This window comes from Montipora foliosa, chromosome 1 (genome assembly GCF_036669935.1).
Source record: "Montipora foliosa isolate CH-2021 chromosome 1, ASM3666993v2, whole genome shotgun sequence".
NCBI classification, from domain to species: Eukaryota; Metazoa; Cnidaria; class Anthozoa; order Scleractinia; family Acroporidae; genus Montipora; species Montipora foliosa.
The window spans coordinates 1,139,061-1,153,815 of NC_090869.1; the positions used below are offsets into that span (position 1 = coordinate 1,139,061).

A 14,755-nucleotide genomic window follows, 5' to 3' on the forward strand; every position below is an offset into this window, starting at 1 on the left:
AAGGTAGAAAAAAATGAATACTCTTTAAACTGTAGTTCTAACAATGCCATAAAGACTGCCACCCTTTCATGTTCTGTGTTCTGTCTGTAAAGATAAAATTCATAAAAGTTCTATTGATGAATTCACTTTCTAAACCTTGGACTGAACTGTGGAGACTTTGTGAGATATCAAATTTTGTTTCTCGTGTTGGTGTGTCGGCTGAGAAATAGCCTGCGTAGCTGGCGGTATTGTTGAAGAGAGGTAAGATTAACCAGCGGCGAATGGGGAGGGGCGCTGTGAACAATGCCCCTCCGCATTCTCCACATGGCTTATTCCTCTCCTGCCAACAATACCGCCAGCTGTTGCAATTTTAGCAACTGCATAGGGACAAGCCTGAAAAATTCAGGACTTCAACAGGGTTTGAACCCGTGACCTTGCAATGCCTGTGCAAGGCTCTAACCAACTTAACCTATGAAGCTACCAATGTCAGGAGCTGGTCATGACATCCGTGTACTGTACATGTGGCTTCACTTGATTTTTTATCTGCAGTTCAAATTATATATGATTCATTTGATATATCATTTTGTTTGTTGGACAAACAATTATTGTCCAAAATGTAAAGAGATTTGTTTGTCTTGCTGTTTCATTCTCTCTATGAAAGTTCCTTTTTCTTGTGGATATCCACAAGTTCTGGTGAGAATCTGTATGCAAATCATCACTCTCTCGTAACTGGAAGTTTGATGTAATTAGTCAATCAGGATGGATAATATTTCAAGCGAATCACAACACGGCTTAGAAAGCGGTGACACACATGGCTTGATTTCCTGTTTGCCTGGTTGTACACCGCCATTGCTGTTTGTGGCTTTTTATAGTGTTTGAGCACCTTCTACTGCATTTAGAGGCAAGAGTATGGAATTCTGTTTGTATCAAAAATACTTCTTGTTATAAAATTATATAAAACTTATCATTAAATATATAAAACTTCGCGATCACCTGCACATACACGTAGTCGCAATTATGAGAGACCCTGTTTCTGTTATATGACACTGACTAGCACATAAAGGAAACTTCATCCTGCCAATTTCAAACAATCGCCGTAACTTTCATATCCACGAGTAATGACAGTGCCACTTTGATTTGATCAATGCCTGAATGCAAAACCTCATTGAAACCCCTGACTTGCACGCACCTTTTCCTTTGTACGTGTACTTCCTTTAAAAGTGATGTATGAATATTATTACTGCAGATTTAAGACAATACTGAACTTAAGGACAAAATATTATTTTTGTTTTACAGGAATATAGAGAAAGGAAGCACTGATTTTCCCTTAACAGAGCAGAAAAAATGCTGCATGCTGCTCTTGATGGTAGATCCCCAGGAACTCCCAGAAACAGGAACAAGAGGAAACTGTCCTCAGAAAGCTCACTTAGTCCTGAAAGTCATGAAGTACAGGAAAGCAACTCACTACCTGACAAATGTATGTTGAACGTTTTGTAAGTAATCTGAGAATTATGCTTTTATTGAAGCTCAGACATCCCACCTGACTTTTGAGTGTGCCTTTAGTCTCCTGTTCCATGCATACGGATTTGTATTATTTTCAAACAAAGTGTAAGTACATGTACGTACACTTTGGTAAATTTGTAACGTATCTTAATATAAATTCAAGTGTACAACCGTTAAAAAAGCTCATTTGCAACTGAAGATGACATGAGTATGTCGAAACATGAATTGTAAATTGAAAACTGTCATTTCTTTTTTGAGAGTTATGTACACTTTATTATTAAATTTTCTTCTTTGCAGGTTCAAGTGAAAAAAAGAAGAAAAAAGAAATGAAGTGGTCTCTCTCTGGCGATGTAGGACTTATTAGTGTATTATTTTTTAGTTTGATTAATCTTCCTTTCCTTTCGGCTGTTCCCTTTACGAGTAGCCACAGCGATTCATCTGCTTCCATCTTACCCTATGCTCTGCACCCTCTTCTTTCACACCAACTAACTTCATGTCCTCTTACACAACATCCATAAATCCCCTCTTTGCTCTCCTCTAGGTCTCCTGCCTAGCAATTCCAACCTCAGCATTCTTCTACTGATAATTATATTCACTATCCCTCCTCTGTACATGTCCAAAACATCTAAGTTCATTCACTGACCCTCTGAAGTACTCATTCCTGATCCTATCCATCCTCATCACTCCCAAAGAGAATGTCAGCATTTTAACCTCAGCTGCATGTACCTCCCACTTGATCTGCCTGCTGTCTTTTACTCAGTGCCATAGTCTCTAAACCATACAACGTCACTGGTCTCACTATCATCTTGTGCACCTTTCCCTTCATTCTTGCTGGTACTCTCTTATCACAGATCACACCTGACACTTTTCTCCACCTCTTCCAAGCTGCTTTCATACGCTTCTTTATCTCGTTCCCACACTCTCCATTGCTCTGGACTGATGACCCGACTGTAAGTACATGTACGTAAAATAATCAAAACTATTTATAATAATTATTATTATTACTTTAGATTATAGAAGATATGTAATGACAAAAAAGAAGAAAAAAGAGAGATAGTCATAATTACCACTATTACAACCATCAATCATAGAATTCTTGATATTTCAACGAAATCTAGAAAAAGGAGTGATTTGCTGAAAATTACTGTAAATGACAGTGATTAATTCCAGAGGTTACCGGTAATTGGTACCAATGTAATGGAGAAAGTATTTGAAAGAAATTGCCACTTACTGGTATTTCATGGGGTCTGTGGGTTACATGTACATGTAGCAACAACGTTCATTGACAGAGACAAAATAATTATTAGGTTTTCGAAAAAAGAATTTTTTTTCAAATATTCTTGGGTTTCACTCATGTGATCAACAGCCATGTTTTTCAACGAAAACAAAAGAAGACGTTAGCATAGTAATACCTTTCAATTCCCAGAGGATTGGATCGGAACACTAACATGGCCACCATTTAATTGTTTGGGGACACCAACATGGCGGCCGTGACGTCATGTGAAATCCAAGAATATATGTAGGTACATGTATATAGCCACCAGTGAGTGCATTTTGACTACTACCGGTATGTGTATAGGTTCATTTCCCATGCAGAGATCTCACTTGATGGTTGTTTGCTTGTTCTAATAGATCCAGGATGAAGTTGCATTATTTCTTGAAGAAATTGACTTTACCAAGATAGATCTTCATAAAGTCACTTATAAAGGTACACCTGTACATTTACTTAAAAATCCTACAGTCACAATGATTATGATTTGCATGTACTTGTATTGTAGGTGTGATCACCCTGCAAGCCGAGCCTCCTTTTGTCTTTTTCTTTACTGAGGAGGAGAAAGGGAGGCTCTGCCTGAATTGTGTCAACTCTTTGAAGCCGCTGCAGCCCAAAATTCTGGACTAGTCAATCTTGTTTTCTCTTCTCAATCCAGTTTTTCCAGTGCGAGCATTCTTTTAGTGATAAAACCAATGGTTATAATTGAGCCCGCTGTACTGTGAAAAACCAAAATGGTGGCGAGATCTGGCATATTAGGCTTGGGTTCGAGACTGTATCCTGGCAACATGCAGTGCATACTGTAAAGACTCGTTTATAAGCCGCACCCCCAACTTTCAAGCATGATTTTGGAAAAAATAAGAACTCCAAAAAAGCACTCTTGTAAGAACAGTTGGTTGTTTGTTCGCAGGTGTTGACAAAATCTAATGGATATTGCAGCGACATTAATGAGTTACATGTAATCAACTCTGAAAACACCTTTTAAGAGCTTCTTTTTAATCAATTTCCCCATTCCCTGTGACTGACAATAGTTGTCTTCATTGCTAAAGCTCACAGTTGAAATGAAAACGATAAAATTTGCACGAAAAAAGCACAGGAGAACAATGCAAAATGTTTGCTCGGTAACCATGCAGTCATTTAATGACGGAAGTCTGGACATGGAACATTCACTTTCGCATCAACTGTGCATAGATATCATGTTTATCAAGATGTACTGTATGGAAGCCATCGATCTGAGAAAAACTTGTTGCTAAACAAGAGTTTAACAACCCCATGGACAAACACGCCGTGAAAGCAGTGAAGGACAATGAAATGGTCGGCCATTTGCCTCATGAGTTCTCCTGAATAGTGTGATATTTTCTTGCATGTAGTGGAGAAATCAGTGTTGAGGTGATACATTGTAGGTCGTAGACGACATTGTACATGTAAGCAGCTGTGAGGAGGAATGAAGATTCCATGCCACTTACAGTTTAACTGCGCAAACAAAGTGCAAATGAAACGCTTGAAAGAACTACTGGTGAGCAAGATTCGGGTTTAGAACCTGAAGCTGCAAACAAACGGCTCCTTTTAACAGGGGCCACCACTTCTAATCACCAAAAGCAGTGATCAACAACAGGTTTCAATATGTTTAATCTTTAGTTACTGAAGGTTTTCATTTCAATTTGTGACCCCTACAAGCCAGTTTACTCTCTCAGAAAGCAATGGTCTTGTGTATAAGCTGCACCCACGATTTTTGGCCCAAAACTTAAGCAAAAAGGTGCAGCTTATAAGATCTTACTTGATTCATGCAGAGTCTTTCTAGAGAACAAAATCGAGCAAGCAATTTTATTAAAGAAAGGCTCTGCTAGCAGGATGATGTGTGGTACACTCTTTCTGCTTTCAGAATGCACTTGTTGCAAAAAATTAAACTAGCAGCCAGCCTTTAAACTTGCAATTTTTTTTGTATTTTTGGTAGTTTCTTGAATGGGTTCCAAGATTAATTAATTAATTAACCCTTCGACCCCTGAACCGGGCTAGACCGGCCATACTTAGTATTTTACTCTGTCTAACGCCAGACAATTTTACTGGTCAATGGGGAACCCCAGGAGTCAATGGGTTAACATTTACAGCTGTATATCAGAGAATGTGTCTAACCAATGTAATCATTAAATTTTATTCCATTACTTGAAGCTGATGTATCTGTGATGTGAGGTTCATTTATCATACATGCAACTTAATGTACATGTATCTACACTGTATGCATCTGCGACAATATAATTAATAATTCATCCTATGATAAATCCTATGGCTTTTAGCTCAGGTAAGAAATCACTTACTGTAGGTGTAGCATCTCTTATGACAATATAAGAGATTCATTGTATAAAACAATAAAATTAATTGTTAAAAGGTTAAGTACAGCTGTAAATGTTACTTTCCACAGATTTGAGGAAGCAGATGGAAGAACAAAGAGGATGTTCTCTTACAAAGCTGGAGAAGAAAGTGTTTATTCAGGTACAACCCAATGAACCTTGAAAACCTACATGACTTGTATCTTTTGTAGCGATGATAATGATTATTTTTGTTGTGGTTACATGTGAGTTGAACTTGTTGTTTACTCCCTCTGTTACAGTTAGCTAAGGCTGCCATTGAGAAATCAATTCCTCCTGAAGATGATGCAGAGGTACGTGTCCATGTAAGGCCTACACGTAGATCATTAAGAGCAAGTTTCAATCGAGTGGCATAAAACCAAAGTAATTACTTTGGACAATCAAAGAGGACGAAGACAATCCAGCAAACCAATCAAAACTTGATGTAATTACATGTAGCCGACACAAAGCGCAGGAAAATGTGCACGATTGGTTTTGTTTTCACTTCTGATTGGTTGAAAAAATGCTAACTAAAACACCAATTTTGGCATTTTTCAGGTTCATTCCGCTATATTCCAGTTTATTTAGGTGTCATTCCGGCTCGTTCCGGTATATTCTGGTACCATTCTTGTTCGTTTGGTTTCATTCCAGTGTTATTCTGCCTCATTCTGGCATATTCTGGTTTATTCCGGTATATTCCATTCCATTCCATTTCATTCCGTTCCTGTGTTCAGTAACGCCCCTGTGGCCTATGACCTGTAAAAAATACCAGCCGGTAAGCTATCCACCAGATAAAACACTAGCAAAGCCAATTGAATTATCCAGTGAATATTGATTTATCCCATGAATATGCTTTTTCTCCTCAAACGACTGGGGCCTGATAAAGTTACCTGGCCTTTGAACATCTAGGGATGGATTTACAAAACAGCAGGCAGGTGAACAGATTCTCAAGGTTGGCATTATTATTACAGGTAGTTTTTAATTGCTTATTCATTGATATTTTAGGATGCTTTTCAAGAATGCACAACTACAGCTGATGACACTGCAACAGTATTGAAAAACTCTGGCAACATCGACATACAACAAGATGAATCAAACCACTCAAGGAAAAGGTTCACCATATTCTGCATATTCTATGCCTTCTTACATTTAAACTTTCAATTCCTTTCTGAGAGTTTATGCCCTAATGTACATTGTAGTAATCTATAAGGATCTATTAGCCTGATTGCCTTTTGTTTATAGGGCCAGTGGTACAAATGCCTGTTTACCAGGAAGGGCTAAAAGGCTCACCCTAAGCATGTCACAGACCTCCACCTCGACTGTCTTGTCAACTGACAGGGAAAAACAAAGAATTAAGAATCTTCCAGATGTAATTTTTGATGACGAGCTGCATGATGTAAAAAAATTACTCCCTTGTTCATCAAAGATTCTTGTGCATGATGATGATGAAGATGAGTTACCATCTATGTTGCACCATACAAAAGAGAGCAAGCCTGTGCATCATGATCTCTTTGGTTATCCTCAAGCATCTCCAAACAAAGATAAGTCACCTAATTCCTTGATAGAATGTCCGCTATGCAGCAGGTTTTTCTCAGAAAAGGAAGTTGAATTTCATGCTGCCTTTTGCTCCGGTGATGCTCAGCCAGTTGCAACCCCAAATGTCCCAGAGCGAGAGGTTGAGCTGATGCAGTGTCCAATTTGCTCTAAACTGTTCCCAATAAGCAACATAGAGCAACACGCAGATGAATGTGTTCAGGCTACCATAACTGAATCCTGTACCAGAATGAACAGAGAACCTTTAGCAATTTGATAACTTTACATGTAGGTCAGCACTTTGGAAAAAACAGTTTTGTCCCAGATCTTTACATTATTTAATGCTTTTAACATTTAGATATGTTAATAATATCGTTACTACAGTTTTTAAATACAGAAGGACAAGTAGAAGAGGAATGAAAATTTTAGGCCTCCTACATTTAACATTTTGTTAACAACCCAAAGTTGGTTATCTCGTATCCATAGTTGTCTTTTTTTATGAAATCAAATTTTTATTTTCAGAATTTAACTATTTTTAACATGGTTATACAGTGTACAATGTTTATGTGGCGAAGATGCATGTGCCGCACGACAAAAGACATCGGCATATTAACAACAAACCATTTATATTTGTAAGTATAAACTCAAAATGTTTAAGCAACTGGAATCCATCTCAATGTGCAGTGAGAGGTTAAGGTTTAAGGCTACTTCGTATCTGAATACAAATTGCTTGCTGGGTGTGTGTGAAACAAAGATCTGGAAAATGAACATCAAAGACCAAAAACCAGGGGTCCTGTAACAACCAAAATAAATATGTTTTGCTACAGTCGCTGTTTGATATTTTTAAAATTTTTCTGTGGTCCTTGGTTTTGGTGTTTTGGTCTTCATTTTCCACAAATGGCCTTGGTGTGTGGAAAAATACCTCCCTGAAAGATATGAATGAGACAGTAATTCACTAGGTTGATTCACTTTAAATAAACAACATGAATGATGATCTATTATTGATATTAGTTTCTTGAGGTCATTTTACAGGTCTTCAGTATTCAATCTTTGATCTTTGATTTCTAGGTCTCTGCTTACCACACACCCCTTGTATTTCTTCAAAGAATGTAAAAAATTAAACAGCAAGCTTCAAGGAAAGGCACTTGATATTCTGTTATCAGTGCAATACTTCATTTGTGTGTCTAGTGTCTATCCTGAGGATTACTTAATAAAAATGGTTTGACTGCCACTGTTGGTAAACTAGTCAGCTCTAAATGCTGTTGAAATACATGAAGCAAAAGCTTTACATCAAAATTAATTTTTGTAAGATGTTTTTTTAATGACAAAAGACAAAACTGCATTACTTGTTAGAAATCTAATTCTTGCAACAGAGATGGAGGTATATCTGCCTCTTTTCCTGAATCCCAGAAATTTGATGGTAGGACACTTTCTAAGGGAACAAGTTCATTGATACCAATAGGCATTATTCTACAATTTACGAGAAGCTGAGCTACATCATCCCAGCATGTTATCAGCCCAATTGGATCCTTAATCTTGCCTTGTCCATCTAGTGCTACGGCTAAGTTCTCTGCATTTTTGTTCAGTATGTCTCTGGAGTCAGCAGGCTCTAGTAAAACCAAATATAGAAGTATGTTTTCAGTTTTACTTCTGTTGTAATTTTTTTTAACCATTAGGGGCCATAGACCACTTCATAAATGGCAACCACCTTCACATTCTTTGTATTTGTGTTAATTAGACCTACTGCCTCATTTTGAAATGAGCATTCTTTGAAATTTGCTCGTCGTAACAAGGCCAGAAAGGCTCATTAGCATTAAAACAGAAGAATATTATTTTTATTTGGCCGCCATTATGAAACTTAGAGGTCAATGGTAAGACAACTCTTGAAGCTGTTTTCTCATTATTCAGATTTAGCTGCTCTTTGGGGTGCATATGGCTGGCTTATGGAGAGTAAATAAGATTGGACTTGTACATACTCAATACTGTTCTTCTATCCCTCTGTTCTATTACTAAAATTGAATGGGATTTATATACCTGATGGTAGCTACATGTAGCTGTTCAATATGACTTGTGTTGTTTACCTCATAGTAAATCCCCTGATTCCGATGTGAGCCTAACACCTTTCTTACCATCATAAATCCCATGAAAATAGGCATGCAAAATCATCAAAACTTACATGAAATCTTACATGTTACTCAGTGATGTAACAGCAGAAGGGTAAAGAAGGGACTATAGTTTGCATATTGTATTAGTTTACTGTTCATGCAACACTGTCATCATTATTTTCTCCATACTTCATGACAACCTTTTATTTTAACCAAGCGGTTGGTATTATTGAACTGCTTGTCATCTAAAATCCAACAGGTCACATTTTCAATAAAGTAAGTTCTAGTATACTACGTTTTCAACATCAAAAGTAGGCGTAAAGACGGTGCCTACTATTGTTATTGCGCATACCTTCTGCGCATCTCTTGATATTCGGATTTCCTGTCTCCGATGCTAACTAATACTGGGATATTTTTGCGCGGTTTAAAACTATCCGGAGAAAGCAGATCTAAGTAAGTACTCTTGGTATCCAAAAAGAAAATTGGGGGTAACCACATTTTTGAGAGATGATTAAGCTTCAGTTTGAGAAAGAACGCCATACATTGCTTTGTATTTTAAAGCTTTTTACAAATATTATTCGTGAATTATCTTTGAAAAATGCGTGGTTACCCCCCATTTTCGTTTTGGATTTCAATAACACTTGTTAAGATCTACATTTCCTGCATAATAGCACACTGGGGCAAAAATATCTTTAATTAGTAAGCAACGTCCTTAAATATATTAGGTGCTTAAAACAGAACTACAGTAGGTGAATACCTTTCTCCACATATGGTAAGGTAAGCAAGTCGAGTGGTGTCCCTTTGTAATGGACCTGCAAATTCAAGAGAACATTATCAGGGAAGTATTACCCTTAGACACTGTCATGACAGTTGTAGCGATTTCTGCTTAGCATTCGATAAACCTCATCTTTAAAACCTTGATGGCTTTCAAATCTCGTCTACATCATTTTATTCAAGTGAGTCTAGGACAAAACGGTCTGCCAAAATAATATGTTTTATCAACTGCATACAAGTTACACTGTACACCATGAAACACCAAACTGTTCGCCTATCGTAAATGGTTTGAACCCAGGAGTCATATCATAATTAAGTGAAGTACGATCGTCCGGGTGAATGTAGTCCTGAGAAGGACTGTTTGGGATGACATTGACTGGCGTTTCGACAATCTGAGCGGAAGTCATCAGAGTCCTCTTGACTATGAAGATGACTTCGCTCCGGTTGTCGAAACGTCAGTCAATGTCATCTCAAACATTCCTTCTCAGGACTACATTCCCCCGGGCGATCGTACTTCACTTAATTATGATATTCCTATCGTTTTTAACTTTGCACGCAACTCTTTCTTTGCCATTCATCGGCAAAAGCAGGTAAAGATAGCATTAAAAAGAATGGTTGAATTTAAGTGGATCACAATTTTTTCACTATTTTGTTGCTGCCATCAGCTGAGCAGTGTCCATTTTTCTTTTCTTTTTTTAACCTTTTTCTGAAGTGTGATAGCCCCTTTACATTTTTAACCAAACTGGCTTGAAATAACCATATGCTTAAATTCAGTATGAAGTTATATTGCTTGCTAGATGTTACCATCTTATAAGCTTGGGATTGTTTGACAGTGTTCCAGCTACCAGTCACTGCTCTCATCCATGCCATTGGGGTACGGAATGTCTCTCCTCCAGCTGATTCTATCAACCCACTTGCCCTTAATGACGCCTCAAAGTTACGACCCTGTTGAAAAGAAATACTAAAATAGCCCATGATACCATTTAACTGGTGAAGGTTTGTCTAGCGGATGGAATGTCAGTTAATGGGAGTTTTTACACCTATCAACTTGTGTTCAAATACCTCAAACTGTACGGAAAGAACATGAGATCCCGGTTGAATGACATTATGATTCAAAAGACTTTTGATGTCTGGAATGTCTGAACCAAAGGAGTTCTTTCTTTGAAGAGTCTGACTCGTGTTCTTGACTTGTGCTGCCTGAAATAGAAGATGATCGTCATATCTTGTTAACTGTCAGTGTGATTATCTGCCCCTCTTTCCGTCTTTCTCTGGTACAAATAATTACGTTTCATGGTCATTTTCAAGGTTGTCTTTGGGGTGCTCAAAACTAAGGCCTACAACAACAAATATCGTGCCCATATCTGACACTGAGAACGGTTATACAGGAAATATAAAAAATTCACCAGATTGAGGAAACTGCAACAACAACAATCATGTATGTTGTATACTTACGTAAACCTGTGAACAGCTAGATACTGTAGATTGTAATGATCTATGGGGGGTGATCTTTAACTGTTTTCTTGCCTGTATCTGAACCTTTGCACTTTTCTGCATCATGGGAACTGTGCTATCTTCATTTGTTGCAAAAGCATTGGCTGTCTCTGATGTTTTTTCACTTCCCTTGCTTCCAAACTGTGTTGTAGTTGAGACCCCTGTATTTTGATAGAAGGTTGAACTTTTACTTGGGAATTGTGTACTATTTGTTGGCATGGCAGTTGTGATGCAGTTGGCACTTGTCACTTTAGTGTTCTGATCCCGAGTCATGCAAGTGGAGTGCTGCGGAGAGATTCTCGTCTGTAAATGTGATCCCAAGTTGCTGACAGTGTTCAGGGTCAAACTTTGTGTGGATTTGACCATACTTGTAATGGGTAAAACATGACCCTGTTTTGAGAGTGGTTCTTTTACAGCCAAAGTTGCAGTTTTAGGCTGTGGAGCAATTAGCGACATTCCTTTAGGCATCTCATTTTCTTGTGTTGTAGTCTGTGATGAAGCAGCATCTGTGGTCAACCCTATTGGAAGGACATAAATTTGCTTGTCGCCAACTTGATATAGCTGTCCTCCTTTTAAAATAGCATTCTGAACTTTTTGTTGAGGTCTTGCCGACATGTTTACTGCAGTTTGAGATCCTGTTTTCATTGACTTGCTGCACATGGCTGTTGTGCTAGTTTGATTTGAGGATGCTATGAGGCAAGGTTGTGTTTTGGCAAATAATGAACTTGCTTGAGAAACGGAAGGAATGACTGTTGGTGAATTCATTTGACCATGAATGAGAGTCGTAGTACTACTGGAAACTTGTGTTAAGCAACTAGGCTCTGCAGGGCCAAGTCTGCTGACAGACTGATCCAGAGTCTGGTTAGATGCATTGGTTATTTTACTGTTAGCAGTAATTATTTTTGCGTGTATGTTCAAATTTGACAACCCAGTTTTGGTAGCTGGTGCCTGATGGATGTGCTTATCTGCTTTTTCTTGTGGCACATTATTCATTTCTTGAGATTTGCAGTGTGCCTCTAACATGGGTAAAATCACTTTTGTCCCTGATTTGGACATCTGTTTTAGTTTTTGTACCTTTTCAACTAGGTTTTTATTACAGTGCAAAAGTTTTAGCAACTCCTTTTGCTGGGTTGCAAGGTCCAGTATCTTCTGCTTCTTTTCTTGTGTCCACTGAGACTCTTTGCCATCCTTTGACATGTGACTGGATTCTGCAATCTCTTGTCTTTGCTTTTGTTGGAAGTGTGTAAAATCAGCAAGCTGAGTTTTAAGTTCAGCCATAAGTAGTTTGACCTTCGCAAGGACTGGACTGTCTCTTAGGGAAGTACCTACAACGAAATTTGAAAGATATCAGGCTGACCTTTCCTTTCTTAGGAGTAACCCTTAAAGATTTCACTATGGTTCACGTCAGGTCACGATTTACTCAGAAGTCCCCTTAAACCCTTCCTCTCTCAGGAGTGACCCTTAAAGATTTTACTCGAATGTCAGACGATCTTGCTTGTCAATGGAGCCCAAATAGAGTGTGAAGGTGTTTAAATACCATTCTGAGTAGTTTTTGTTTCTTTCTTTAATGCTATCTCTTCTGTATTTTGTAGCATTGAAATAAATAAAATATGTTTTGTTGTTGTTGTTGTTGTTTGTTATCTAATACAACCAGTATATTCTAATTTATTCTCACTAGAATAATCACCGGATATACGTCAGGTACAAAGCACAGGTCACAGAGGTCATTGTTTTACCAATACAGAAAGAACCCTAAACATTCATTAAAGCTAAGTGTGGTGGTCTCTTGAACTCATTTTGCTATGCGGGCACCAGTGTAAACTACGTTTTATTCAGCCAAGATTGTAAACTGCACGGCTGTCATTTGTGCCATAAAGGCATTCTGGCAAAGTTCCCCACAAAGTGTTGTTCATTGACCCCGAAAAGCACCAAGGGGAGTGGTCAACCACATATTCGTTCGTTCTTTCGTTCGTTCATTCACCCGGATTTGGAAGATTGCTTACAACTTAGAATTGAAGAGGAAGCGGTAGATAGAAACAATGTAGGGACTAAACAAATATGTCATCATGAGATATCTGGAAGGGTTTGATGGACTTGATTTTTAACTGACTCATTTTGAAGATGATAGTAAGTTTTGTACCATGGCAAAGAAATAAATTTTCCTTCCAGTCATGTCAATATCTTCAACTAGATCCCTTCTGTCAAACCTCAATAGAAAAATCCCCTCAGTTTTGGCTGACCTCTTTTCACACCTTCCTCTATGGTCACCAGCAGTTCTTCAATTTTATCCTTTTTGGCGTTCAATAGCTTCAATCTCTCTGTTGCCACAGATTCTTCCTGGTTAAATGTGGTTTCCATCTGTGAACCTTGTACCTCTTGGTTAAGATACTGTCTTTTTGATTCGGCTCTTGTTTGGTCTTCATTTTCATTTGCCAGCCTCTGGACTTTAGCGCTTGGAGGAAGAAATTCTGGGGAACCACAACTAACGGCGTTTTGATCCAAATAATTTGTCCTTCAATGTTAAATGGACAGAAAGAAAAAAAAAAAAAGAAGGAAGGCCGCTAAGCCACGCCAAAACAACAGAAGCAAAATTACAAGATAAAAGTTTACCTTACTAAAGGAGTTAGTACCGACGGTGACATTTGCGAGTGATCTTCTCCTTCATCGCAGATAGTTTCGTCACTATCACTCATGTTCAAAAACGTAAGGAAAAAGTATTTAACTTACAGAGTTTCTAATGAAAGCAATATGGCCGACATCAACCTCCAGCCCCAGGTTCTCAGAGTGGAGGCATGAAGGTCCTGGGGCCTGTTTCCCGGGAGACGTTTCGAGTTTAACACCTGGGGCCCGTTTCTCGAACGTCCCGAAAACTTTTCGGGCCCGAAAAGCCATCTGTGAAATTGCCAACCACTTGTTTTGGAAAGCAGATCTTTTAACATGTTTTCAAGGTAACAAAAAGAGAAATAACTGTGAAGTTTGACGAATTAAATGCTCTCCGTTCTTGAGTTACAAAGGGAATCGTGACACCCGAAAATGGCCCGTAAAGTTTCGGGACCTTTCGAGAAACGGCCCCCTGTTCCGGAATACGAATACGTGGAGTGATGATTTAAGTATAGCGTTTTAAAGCAACAAGGATAATAATTATTACTTACAAAATCTCAAACTGACGCCTTACCGTATTGACCGAGCGATAGCGAGGTCAATACAGCTAGGCCGAGGTTTGAGGTTATTAAGTTGTCTCTTGGTTGTTTATTATACGGTTCTAAAGAAAAAACAAAACTGATTTGCATAATCCAGCTCTGTCTCACAAGGACTGGGAACTACCAAATTCACGAATTTAATTGGCTGAAATCGATATTGACCGCGGTCTAGATTTTCCCATCTAGACCGCTAATGTTTTGCGGTGAAAAAGTTGCAAACTAAAATGCAGAAATATTGAATATTTTCTTGTACCAATAATTATTTATGATATTGCCAAAAAGCATGATGAGAATAAAATGTAAGGAGGACAGGACGAGCAAACTTTGGCAGAATTAAGTTCAGCTCATCGCCGTTCGCAAGCAAAATGTCAGTACAAACCAGTTACATTAAACGAATTAAATTGTTCTTGTTTGCCATATAATAAACATCTTATTAACCGAGCTTAGTCAGTCTGTATGGGAGAAGCTGTGCATATATACTGTGTTTGTAGGGGCGGGGTTCGATTCCCCGGCGTGTTTGAGGTAAACCGTTGTAGTGTGATGGATTAGTCGTTT

General features: G+C 38.3%; 1 protein-coding gene and 1 pseudogene across 1 annotated transcript; one reads left to right on the forward strand and one right to left on the reverse strand.

Moving 5' to 3' along the window:
- The window catches only part of LOC137973930 (uncharacterized), a 9,706-nt pseudogene extending 1,943 nt beyond the window's left edge, over positions 1 to 7,763 (forward strand).
- Positions 7,764 to 7,979: 216 nt separating this feature from the next.
- On the reverse strand, positions 7,980 to 13,693 carry LOC138008139 (uncharacterized). The gene is made up of 7 exons (XM_068855362.1): positions 13,611 to 13,693; positions 13,241 to 13,512; positions 11,034 to 12,325; positions 10,572 to 10,706; positions 10,314 to 10,454; positions 9,493 to 9,547; positions 7,980 to 8,239 (listed from the first exon to the last, which is right to left on the reverse strand). Exons 1-7 carry the CDS (start codon positions 13,691 to 13,693, stop codon positions 7,980 to 7,982), a joined length of 2,238 nt encoding a protein of 745 aa, XP_068711463.1.
- Between the last annotated feature and the right edge of the window lie 1,062 nt (positions 13,694 to 14,755).

Coding starts and splice junctions, on each gene's coding strand:
- LOC138008139 (XM_068855362.1), bottom strand. CDS start 13,693: ATGAGTGATAGTGACGAAACTATCTGCGATGAAGGAGAAGATCACTCG. Junction 12,326..13,240: donor AGAGGAAGGTGTGAAAAGAG/GTCAGCCAAAAC, acceptor ATTTCGTTGTAG/GTACTTCCCTAAGAGACAGT. Junction 9,548..10,313: donor AATCCCAAGCTTATAAGATG/GTAACATCTAGC, acceptor TTGAATTTGCAG/GTCCATTACAAAGGGACACC.